This window comes from Caretta caretta, chromosome 11 (assembly GCF_965140235.1).
Source record: "Caretta caretta isolate rCarCar2 chromosome 11, rCarCar1.hap1, whole genome shotgun sequence".
In the NCBI taxonomy this organism is placed as follows: domain Eukaryota; kingdom Metazoa; phylum Chordata; order Testudines; family Cheloniidae; genus Caretta; species Caretta caretta.
The window spans coordinates 26,294,721-26,306,872 of record NC_134216.1 but is presented as its reverse complement, the minus strand read 5'-3'; the positions used below and the strand labels follow the sequence as shown (position 1 = coordinate 26,306,872).

Here is a 12,152-nt window from a genome sequence, read left to right as displayed (position 1 = left end):
ACAGGCTGCTACCACTTCAGCTATCAGACTAACTAGGTTATCTGGCAGCAGCAGAAGGTGGTTATTCCAAAGGAAAAATGGGCATCTGGCATCATGCACTGGGTGCAGTGGGCATATGCTGTGCCCAGTTCTGCTCTCTCTCTGTCACACCCCGCTCCACAGGAGAGGAGGGGCTCCTGTTCCATATGGGAGGAGAGGATGGGCTGCTGGAGCCATGTACTGGGCCTGAGGGGCTTACAGGGCGAGACCTGCATCTCTCTCCCTCCCTGTGTTCCCCTAAAAGTAAGGGTAGCTCATGGCTGATGATGGAAAATATGGGATAGAGTCATGTGCCAGCTCTGGGAGTGTACTGGAGGTGGAGGCTCCCAGTCCAGCTCTTCCACAATTGTCGCCACAATAGCTGCTCTTGCAGCTCCTAGGCATTCCCAATGCAGTGTATGGTTGTGTTGCTGTTGCTACTTCAGTGGCGGCTTGGGCTGAGCTCTTTAAAATGTTTGTATGCAGTTATTCTTTTGTTGTGATGCCGAAGTTTTCCTGTGGAATGCAAACAACTGAAGGGAAATGGTGATTTTTAAACAGTCTATAAGTCAGCTAAACCTGATTGAAATTTCAAAGGCCTGTTGCAAACAACAGAGACGTTCAAGCATCTCAAAAAGTAAAAATAAAAAATCCCAAGAAACTTTTATAATGAAAAGCACTAGGCAACTAATCATAAAGGTTGCTTCTAGTTCCCCCTGAAATAAAACAAGGAACCATGAAAATAACCATCTAAGGCAAACAGGGCTAAATTCTCTTCCCAACATGCAGCTTGAATAAAGTGGGCCTTGTGCTGGAAAGTCTCTAGGCTGGATATGGTCCTTCCTAGTCCCCCACCTGGCTGCTCTCTAAGCTGCAATAACCCCTGGAAACGCTGCATCACACTCAGTAAGGGACTATGGCCAATAACCTGAAAGCCCCTTTTCACACTTACCGCTCTTGGGGTATGTCCACATAGCAGCTGGAAGTGTGCCTCCCCCAGGTAGACAGATTCACATTAGCGCTGGTTGAGCTAGTTCAATTAAAATAGCAATGTGGATGTTCTGGCACAAGTGACGGCTTGGGCTTGCCACCTGAATCCAAGCCTGCCCAACCCTGTGGGTCTGAACGCAGGTGACTAGCCTAAGCTGCATCCCTGCCGCAACATCCACACTGATGTTTTAAGTGTGCTAGCTCAAGCAGGGCAAAGATGAGTAATGTCTGCCCAGGCTGGGAGGCAAACTTCCAGCGGCAATGCAGACGTGTATCTAGTGGAACAGCACAGGGCTTTCCACGGCCTTTATTTGGGCCATATGATTTGGCTCTTAAAGTGCTTCTACATTGATTATTAAAATGTAAAGTTAAAACAATAAGTTTAAATGTATCATCTTTTTTCATTAAAATTTGAAGTCACCTTTTCTGTCTCTAATTGTAATTAAGGAACCATATGGGTTTTTAATTATTTATATTTTAATTCTAGGCAATCATGTATATCAATATTAGCTTTTAAAAAATAGTATGCTGAAAGTACAAAATGGTAGGACTGAACAATACTTTGAGTATATGACGACATTAGAATATCAAAAACACAAAAAGAAAAAGCCAGGCCAAATTATTTAGAATGAATGGATATATTACTACGAAAAAGATATTCAATTTTGAAAAGTTTAAACAAAAACCTTTCAATTAGGTGAATATAAAATGATTTACTTTGTCTTTGAATTGCAGAAATGATGTCATTGTTGCTGTAGTCGTAGTATTTATTCATTTATTAAGGATTTACAGTATGTAAGCTCAGTATGTTAGGATTTGAGTTGCATGTAGGGGGTTGGAAGGGAACTCTCTTTTTTTTCAGGGTGTGGGGGCCTTATTTAGAGTGTGTACACATGTGTACATATGCAAACGGTGTACTTTTGCATTACAGATATACTGTAAGTGCATAATAAATTAGGTAGTCCTGATTCCAGCCTCAGTACTAGTTCTCACACATAGATAAAGATTGCTTTCCTTTTCTACCTACCAATATCTATTTTTTCTAAATCTTCTATTTCCTCTTTTTGCCTTAGTGATGGCATCATAAGCAGCAGAAACAAGTACGGAAGCCTTTCTGACAAGTTTGCTTACTTCTAGGTACTTGCACCTCAGATTGCATTTGTTTCACCTTACAGAGCACCACTGCATTCTTGGCATGCAGCCTCAGAACATGCAAAATTTAATTTGGATAAGAGAAACTGCACATTCAAATACATGCAAAGGTGCATATAAATCCCCCCATTGACAAGCAGTAAATTCCCACCTCCCCAGCAACTAGAGTTGCCAACTTTCTAATTGCAGAAAACCGAACACCCTTGTCCCATCCCTGCCCCGAGGCCTCACCCCTTCTTACTTCATCCCTGCTTCCTCTCCCCCACCCTTGCTCACTTTCACCAGGCTGGGACAGGGGATTGGGGTGCAGGAGGGGGCTCTGGGCTGGGGGGTAGGATCAAGGGGTTTGGAGTGTGGGCTGAGGGGTGGGGCCAAGGGGTTCGGAATGTGGGAAGGAGATCCGGGATAGGGCAGAGAGTTGGGGGGGGAAAGGGGGGGATGAGGACTCTGGGGTGGGGCCAGGGATGAGGGTTTGATGGAGCTCCGGGCTGAGGGGTTTGGAGTGCGGGAGAGGGCTTAGGGATAGGACAGGGGTGCAGGAGGGGGTACAGGCTCCAGGAGGGAGTTTAGTTGTGTGAGGTGGTTCCGAGCTGGGGCAGGAGGTTGGGACATGAGGGGCTCGGGCTCTGGACGGTGCAAACATCAGGTGGCCCAGCATTTCCCGGGGATGGAGAAAGTCTGCGTGGCTCCTGGGAAGCGGCAGCATGTTCCTGCCGCTCCTCGGCAGAGGGGCAGACAGGGGGCTCTGCACACTGCCCCCGCCTGCAAGTGCTGCCCTCTCAGCTCCCATTGGCCCATTCCCCGGCCAATGGGAGCTGTGGAGCCAGCGTTCAGGGCAGCGTCTGTGGGTGAGAGCACCGCGTAGCGCTCCCCTGGCCACCCTTCCACCTAGGAGCTGGAGGGATATGCCGGCCGCTTCCTGGGAGCCACGTGGAGTTGGGCACAGAACCTGCCTGCCCCGCTGCAGCCAATCGGAGTTTTCAAGGCCCAGTCAGCTATGCTGACTGGAGCTGCCAGGGTGCCTTTTCGAGAGGGCGTTCCGGACATAAACCTGATGCCTGGCAACCCTACCAGCGACAAGGCCACCATGCACATGTGCTGCAGTGACAGGACAGGCCTTCATCCTAGTTGCCAGTCTCTCCCTACTACACTACTATGACAAACTGCCTTCCACTACTCCTTAACAGTTGCAGAAACTAACCCAGCCTGTACGAAATATACATAAATGTGTATGTTTCAACAGCAATCAGATGGCTCATTCAAATGCATGCAACATTTGACTCTGTGACTAAATTACAAAAGCAAATCTATCCAAGTACATACCACGGAACATGGCCTATAGACACATATTACAATGTATGGAAGTGTGCCTATCTAAAGAGGCAATCTTCTTATATTTGCTGGGGCACTTAGTTTTGGGAGGAGCTGTGTTTTGGAAGGGTTTCTTCAACTGGGAGATGGATAATAGTGTAGTCAGGAAGGAAAGTAGGGAAAACTGGGCAGCTGGAATTAGTTGGCTGGGGATAAGCATATCATTTTATTTCTTCTTTCCTTTTATAGAAATAGAATATAAAAACTACATGAAGAAAGCTACAGTACATTCATGCAAAGATGAAGCTGAAAATAGAAATGCACAGCAGTCACAAAACTCCAAAGTTAAGGATCCTAATAGCATTAGTTACATTGAACATATGTATTAAGGCAGACCTTTAAAATCATAAATGGTAATTAAAAAATACTAAAGTACATATGTACCATGTACAGTTGTGTCTGTTAACATCTCTATATGTATCTTAAATTTGGATTTTTTGTTACTTTTCTACTTTAAAATTCTCCTCCCTAAAGTTTCATCAGCATAGGGGGTTGAAATTAGTTATTTACTGTTTTAGAGAACTAGTTTCTAATTTTAAAAATCATGTAGTCAAATTAATCTTTCTTTTCTTGAATAATATTACTCACTTGTTCCACCCCCAGGACTAGTAAGAACCAGTGAAGGATGCGGAACTTCCATGCTTTTATGAAGTGTAGCCACAGCAATAATTTTCCGTTTATGGATGCATAGCTTAGTGACATCTTCATCTGCTTTAACATCTTCAGCAGTTCTCTGTTTCACAGCAGCTCCAGGATCAAAATTAAATACCTGAAAAAAATAATCCTAATATTAGATACATTCATAACAAAGGTAGCAAACTCCAAAAATATACCTGAACTGAAAATGCAATCAGGTTAGAACTAAATGTGCCTTAATTCCTTAAATAATCTCCCTCACATGTCTTACATCTCATGGTCCGTCAGCCTTTATAGCATGTTTTGGAGAATCTCTTGCCTCACTCCTAGACTGCCCTAAAATCTCCTCTATTGGATGCTGTTGGCAATCCCACCACTCCAGCTGCAGAAAGAGCCTGCTGAATGCAGACAGTGGTGGGTGGTATACACCTTCTTGCTTTTCCTGCTTCCACCATGGAGGGTTGGTCCTCTCTCACTTCCACCCATCACTCACATCTCCTTCTTTCTCTGTCCACCCAACTAGGGGAGACTGATCCAGAAAATGAATTCCTGAAGCAGTTCAACCAGCCAGCCACTAATCAAGAGAGGGCTGGGTTAGAGAGGGTATAGGAAAGAGCACCACAGTCTTGTATGACAAAAAAGAGTGGATGCCTAAGGCTGCTTGCAGTAGTAATGAGGCTACATGGTAAGGGAGGATGGAGGGAAATAATTTACCACATTTCCCTTTTGAGGTGTGTGTTTGGGTGAGCGGTGGTAGGGAAGGAGAAAGAATCTGTGTCCCAACCGCATTGCAGCATTGATTACTGTTAGGAATAGAAAGGCAGCCCTGTAAACCAATGATAATTTTGATAAATATAGAAAGCAAATACAGGTATGCAACCTGCCCTTTGTTTTATTTTAACAGAATTTTAAAGAAAACATCATTAGTGCCCTACATAGTCAGTTAAAAAAAATCCCATGGATGTCTGGGATTAAGGATAATAGTTTACGATTGTACAATATTATGAATTTCAGGATTTTACCATTACTTGACCCAATTTCTGGATATTATATGAAAGCTACTCTTATATAGCTCTTTATTGCGTGTAAATATAATGAATAGCTATATAAAAGTGGTGGCACTCAATGTATACTAATAATGTATATTTTATAAGCAGAAAAAAAAATAAATTATGGGCCAGAACCCAAAGGTATTGGGAATCCAGTGGAAGGTGCTAAATGTCATCAGATTGCCTTGAAACTACTATATTAGTTAGTTTCATTTTCTGGTTCCCATGCACTAGTACAATGCTATTGCATTACGTTTCCAACACTACAGGCATATGTGTAAACAAATGGAAAATTTAAATAAAAATAAAATAATGAAAAATATTTGTATTCATGTTAGGTTTTATACTCCCCCTGCCATGACTCCTCCTTCCCTCCAACCAACCAACCTCTGTACAAAAACAAAAATATCCTATATTTTGGATCTTAACTGCATGATATGTCCTTGTAAGCGTACCATTTAAATAGGAATGAAATTATGGCATGGCAGAAATAATGACATCAAAATTTATTTGACAGGCACTGTAGCATACATATTTAAAGCTACTTTTTACCTTGGGAAGAATGAGAGGACATTCCAAGCCACATTTGCAGGTTCCATCAGTCAGCAGGTATGTCTTAACCTGCTCCAAGCAGGATAATAAAGACCCACTGGGACTATAAAGGAATAATATAAATGAATCAATACTTTTAGGTAATGGTTTCCATATACAGATATGTGAAAAATAAAAAAAAATTAAGATAGTGAATGATTCACATTTTTATTATGTTTGATATCTTGTTTTTCACCAGCAGACAGTATTTTATTGGTCAAGATCACACTACAGAAAAAAAAATGCAGATGCAAAGTTGTTTGTGCCAGACACAACATTATTTCTGAGAAAACCACTGATTTTAATGCAGAAACAAAAAGGTGGCCCCACAGAAAAAAACCCAAGGTAACCAAATTTATCAGTATTTATTTATTCATATTGCAGTAGTACTTTAAGGCCTCAAACATAATTAAGGTCCCATTGCGCAAACACACTTATGGCCCTATAAGATCCATGGGTGGACTGTAGCAACCACATAGATCCCCACTATGAAGTCAATAGAGCTCCAAGAAGGTGCAGCAGTTCACCTGCACACTGTACTTCACCTGTTCAGACCCTAATATAAGGAAGGATGTCACAAGAGGATACATAGGCCAGTTAAGTGTACATCTTGATTTTGCTGAAACTAAGCTTACAAGCAAGAGATGTTAACTCCAGGAGGACAGTAGTTACATATATAGTTTTTGCTTATTATAGGTTTGGTTTTTCATAAAACACGGGGGCCCAAACCTCGGTTTCTGATAAACTGGACAATTAATACATACTTGGGGCTCTGTAACTCTCTAAAGAAGATCATTGTTTCCATAGCCAAAAAAGAAATCATGTTCCATCCAGACCCAGTAATCCATGAAAGGAGGAAAGACTGTATAACTGAAATCTTATGCTCCCAGAGTGCTCTTTGTTACTTGGTTGTCTAAGCTTTTTATTAAGGAAAGACTAACAGAACTAGAGTGGGATGGCTGAATTCTTGGTGAATAAAAGAGTAAAGAGCCAATTGTATAGAGAACTCCTATTTTGAACAAGCCAACAAACCAACCCTCTCTGCTACATTGATATTTGGATCCAGGAGACAGCCGAATTCAAACACCAAAACATTAGAAGATTTCACATTTAAAACAGATAAATGAACAACTAATTTTAGATGATAAAAATATTAAGCTACACTCAGGGTCAACAACTGCATATGACATTTCTATATGACAGAGGTTTAAATTAATTAATTAATTTTCTTATTGAAGTTGACTGGAGCATTCCAATTTATTTATGAAATAATTAACTTAACAATACTTTAAGTTTTTATATATAACACAGTCATATAAGATCTGAACTACATGGGATGTTAAACTTTTAGATTAAAGTTTTATATGAAAATAAATAAAATTAAACAGTAATTTAAAAGCATACAACAAAGGTATGAGGCAAAAGAGTCAGGCTGGAAAGAAAAACGTATCCTCCTCTAAACTGACACACTTTAGAACAGCGCTTACTCCTCTGAAAAGACTCAGGCATAATTCTACTGTAGGATGATTAAAGCAAGATCCTCTCATTATTACTTCTTCACTCAACAAGTATTATCCCTAGTTTTCAATATTGTCTCTAGAATTCCAGAACTAACGAGTCACATAGTGCTAAATGGAACCGTTACAATCTGTTCTGAATAAGCACACCACGGAACAAATTGTCACTTCGGTTACATCGACGCTTCTAAGTTAATTTAGGTTCTTATCCATGTGTTGTCCCAACCCCCACTCTTCTCCATATAAAAAACCCTCTCACCTGAATTTAGTGGTGCTTTAAATACAGATTAGTTGGCACAGCTGGGGATGAGAGTTAGCTCCAGGGCATGGAGGCCAGGAAAACACTCAAGAGCTTATGTGAGATCTCTTGTAGACTGGTACCTTAAGGAAACTGGCTACATCTCTGAGCAGACCTTGAAAGCTCTTGCAATCATCTGGGTGAGAAGGTGTAGATGGGATGATAGCAGCTGACATCACCTGATACTGAGCCCGAGGCTGTTCCTCCTCAAATAGCTCCTCAGGGAGCTCAGATTCATGGGCTACAAACTGAAACACTGTAGTTTTCCTGGCATGGTGTAAGGGAGGAGGTTCTCACCCACAGAAGTCATGCAGAAGTAAGACATCTTGAGTGGTGAAGATAGCACAATCGTTGGATTACTACAAGCAAAAGGGTCTGAGGGCCAGAAAAAAGATACTAGAGTATATGCCTTATCCTATACCCCCTATAAGATCTAAACATGTCTGAAGCCCTTGACACTTCCTCATTCATAAGGTTAAAAAAGGGGCCCCTTGGAGAATATGTAGGAGATCCCTCCCTGCTGTGCTGGGAATCTGAAGATGACAAAAAAAGGATTGTAGATCTGAAAGGCAGTGAGGAGCTGCCAAAGTTGGGGTGGTAGGTTGTAAGTTGAGAGGTAACAACACTAAGCCAGGAGCTCAGTGCTATTATAGTGGCAATATTTAGATCTGTGGAGTGCAGCAGAGATCCCAACTCATCTGAAACCTGAAGATCCCTCAGTACCACATACTTCCTTGGTACTGAGAGAAGTGGTCCCATAAACCTAGGGGTGGGAGCAGACAGCATTGGGGTTGACAGTGCTGACGAGTCTCGTTTCACACACTCATGCTGAAGTGAGCAGCACCAAAGAGACCAGTACCAATGGTATTGGTACCATAATAGCCAGTGCAGAAGTGCTTAGTGCTGAGGTAGCCCCTGATGCTCTGGCCTCAGTACCAGACACAGTTAAACTTTCAATCCTAAAGCGGTGAAGGAGTCCTGATACCATGCTCCAGAGGTCTCAGAGTGTGGAGACGCCTTTCTTTGGGAGCAGTGGGGTGACCTGAACTTTGTTTTTACTGGAAATTCCCAGCGGGCATTTGCCTTTGCTTTTCTCAGAGGGGTGATGCTCCTTCTTCTCTGAAGACTTAGCTTTAACAGTCCTACCTACAGCCAAAGCTGGTCTTTGAAGATGAAGCCTGGGAGCTAGTGGATCCAGAACTCACAGAAGCACTTCTGGACAGAAGTGGAACTTCTTCAGTGGTGCCTGCCCAACCCAGATCAGACCCCAGACTAACAAAAAAAAAAAAAGTTAGGCGTGCCCTCTTGCCTTTTGAAGTCTTCTTAGAAAAACACTTGCACACCAAGCCATTGTCAGGGATATAGGCCCCCCAAGACAAAAATGGTAACTGATGTTTCCCACTGTTAAATTGAATTGCCACAGCACAAGAAGGGCACAATACTTAATAGTTGGACAACTTAGTATGGGACATCTCTAAGCCCCAGGATTGGGAAGAAGTTCCTGACCAGATTTAAAAAAAAAATAAAAAAGGAAGGAAGGAAGGTAAAACTTCCAAAACTAAAAAAAATATCAAAAATCTGTGAACAGTAACTATCTTAACTAACCATACCTATCAGTAATATACAGAATCTATGAGAAACTGTGAAAAATGTTGCACCCAGATGCAGACGCTAGGAAGCTCCATCTCATAGTCACGAGAAATAAGAAGGAACTGAGTGATGGTTGAGCCCACTCCAGCATTTCTGACCTTGGTATGGGGGCATGACGACAGTCAGGTTACATGAGTGGCCCCAATGGACACTGCTGGCCAGAACACTCTGATCTCAAATGCCTGGGGTGTATGCGCACCTAGAGTGGACAAGCACGTGAAGCAGCAGCAAAAATTTGGATGCTTCCTGTTTATGGCTGACGGAAAGGAACTTAGCGTGGCTGGGGCTGTGGTCTCTTGTACTGTATTAACTCACCTAACATCTGGATCTGCAAAACGGTACTGTACATGGCATACAGAAAGTTGGGACAATTGTGGCCAGGAGCTGGAGATCTGCAGAAGCAGTTCTTGATGAAGAATAATGGTGATATCCAGTAGGAAACATTTGCAAACCTTTTCAAGATTCATGTTGTTTACAGCTATTACAGGGATTATCCTCTTAACTTCCTTGCACAAGGAACAAGGAAGTTTAAAAAAACGTAAAAACAATGGATATTTGGAACAAGCCTTGTGGTGAGGGGGAAAGCAGTAAACGTGGTATATCTTGACTTTAGTAAAGCTTTTGATACTGTCTCGCATGACTGTCTCATAAACTCAGGAAATTCAACCTAGATGGAGCTACGATATGGTGGGTGCATAACTGGTTGGAAAACCATTCCCAGAGAGTAGTTATCAGTGGTTCACAGTCATGCTGGAAGGGCATAACGAGCAAGGCATAAGAAGTTCTGGGTCCAATTCTGTTCAATATCTTCATCAATAATTTAGATAATGGCATAGAGAGTACACTTATAAAGTTTGTGGACAATACCAAGTTGGGAGGGGTTGCAAGTGCTTTGGAGGGTAGGATTAAAATTCAAAATGATCTGGACAAACTGGAGAAATGGTCTGAAGTAAATAGGATGAAATTCAGTAAGGACAAATGCAAAGTACTTCACTTAGAAAGGAACTATCAGTTGCACACATACAAAACGGGAAATGACTGCCTAGGAAGGAATACTGCAGAAAGGGATCTGGGGGTCAAAGTGGACCACAAGCTAAATATGAGTCAACAATGTAACACTGTTGCAAAAAAAGTGAACAGCATTCTAGGATGTATTAGCAGGAGTGTTGTAAGCAAGACATGAGAAGTAATTCTTCCGCTCTACTCAGCATTAATTAAGTCTCAACTGGAGTGTCGGGTCCAGTTCTGGGCACCACATTTCAAGAAAGATGTGACTTATGATATGACTTATGAGTAGAGACTGAGGGAACTGGGATTATTTAGTCTGCAGAAGAGAAGAATGAGGGGGGATTTGATAGCAGCCTTCATCTACCTGAAAGGGGGTTCCAAAGAGGATGGATCTAGACTGTTCTCAGTAGTGCCAGATGACAGAACAAGGAGTAATGGTCTCAAGTTGCAGTGTGAGAGGTTTAGATTGGATATTAGGAAAACCTTTTTCACTAGGAGGGTGGTGAAACACTGGAATGGGTTACCTATGGAGGTGATGGAATCTCCTTCCTTAGAGGCTTATAAGGTCAGGCTTGACAAAGTCCTGGCTAGGATGATTTAGTTGGGGACTGGTCCTGCTTTGAGCAGGGGGTTGGACTAGATGACCTCCTGTGGTCCATTCCAACCCTGATATTCTATTATTCTATGTGAACAAATTGGAGACAGTCCAGAGAAGAGAAACAAAATGATTATAGGTCTAGAAAACATGACCTATGAGGGAAGAATGAAAAAATTTGGTTTGTTTAATCTGGAAAAGAGAAGACGGAGAGGGGACATTATAACAGTTTTCAAAGACATAAAAGGTTGCTACAAGGAGGAGGGGAAAGAATTGTTCTTCTTAACCTCCGAGGATAGAACTAGAAGAAATGGGCTTAAATTGCAGCAGGGGAGGTGTAGGTTGAACATTAGGAAAAACTTCCTGTCAGGGTGGTTAATCACTGGAATAAATTGCCTAGGGAGGCTGTGGAATCTCCATCATTGGAGATTTTTAAGAGCAGGTTAGACAAATACCTGTCAGGAATGGTCTCGAAGATAATACTTAGTCCTGCCATGAGTGCAGGAGACTGGACTAGATGAACTCTCAAGGTCCCTTCCAGTCCTATGATTCTATGATAAATCTAGGAAGACTAAGGCAAAAGAGGTAAATGTAAAATATTTTGAGTTTGTATTACATGGCCTGAATAATAAAAAATGTAAGTGGTGTTATATCTGACATACTTATCAGCTATAAAAATCTATGTGAACAATTCAAAACAACAGAAAAGTAAGAAGCAGCACAGAATTATTCATGCTACTTTACATCCGGCCTAGTTAAAAAAATACAGTAATTAAAACTGGATACTGGAATTTATCAAACAAAGCAGCAACAAAAAACGAACGACAGGCCAAATTCTCAGGTGGTCCAACCTGGAACAGCTCAGCTGATTTAGACAGAGCTGCACCAATTAACACAAGCAGAACATTTGGTCTAATATTTCCAGAAGGAAAAATACATAAAGTTACTATACATCATCAGGAGAGTCACTGTCTTAAACTAGTATATGCTTTCTGTCATGACTAAAATAAATAAATAACTAAATAAATAATAAAAAGAGCACACAATTTACATAATCCTCACCTGATATAGAGCACTCCATTTTGATCCACTCGACGTTGCCAGCCAACTGGAACTTGTACTGCTGGCAGACCTCCATCTTTGTCCCCTCCGTCACACTCCTTTCCGCCATTCATTTTTCTGTTTCTGCTTATGACTCTTCAAAGATATCAACAGTAAGATGATATCCTTATATTACATGTCATTATGGCCTTCAAAAGAAGGACATTCAATACATC

The 12,152-nt window shown here is 41.7% G+C and overlaps 1 protein-coding gene across 9 annotated transcripts in view; it reads right to left on the bottom strand.

Annotated features, from left to right (window-relative positions):
- Positions 1 to 12,152, bottom strand: part of MBD5 (methyl-CpG binding domain protein 5) — a 246,850-nt gene that overhangs the window by 75,402 nt on the left and 159,296 nt on the right. For all 9 annotated transcript variants that reach the window (XR_007359130.2, XM_075117824.1, XM_048869264.2 and 6 more), the window contains 3 exons: positions 11,938 to 12,072; positions 5,769 to 5,871; positions 4,120 to 4,300 (listed from right to left, as the gene is read on the bottom strand). Coding sequence is in view for 8 of the 9 variants with exons in the window: in XM_075117824.1 (XP_074973925.1) it covers positions 4,120 to 4,300; positions 5,769 to 5,871; positions 11,938 to 12,050 (397 nt within the window). In the remaining variant the exon portion in view is untranslated. The remainder of the gene's footprint in view (positions 1 to 4,119; positions 4,301 to 5,768; positions 5,872 to 11,937; positions 12,073 to 12,152) is intronic.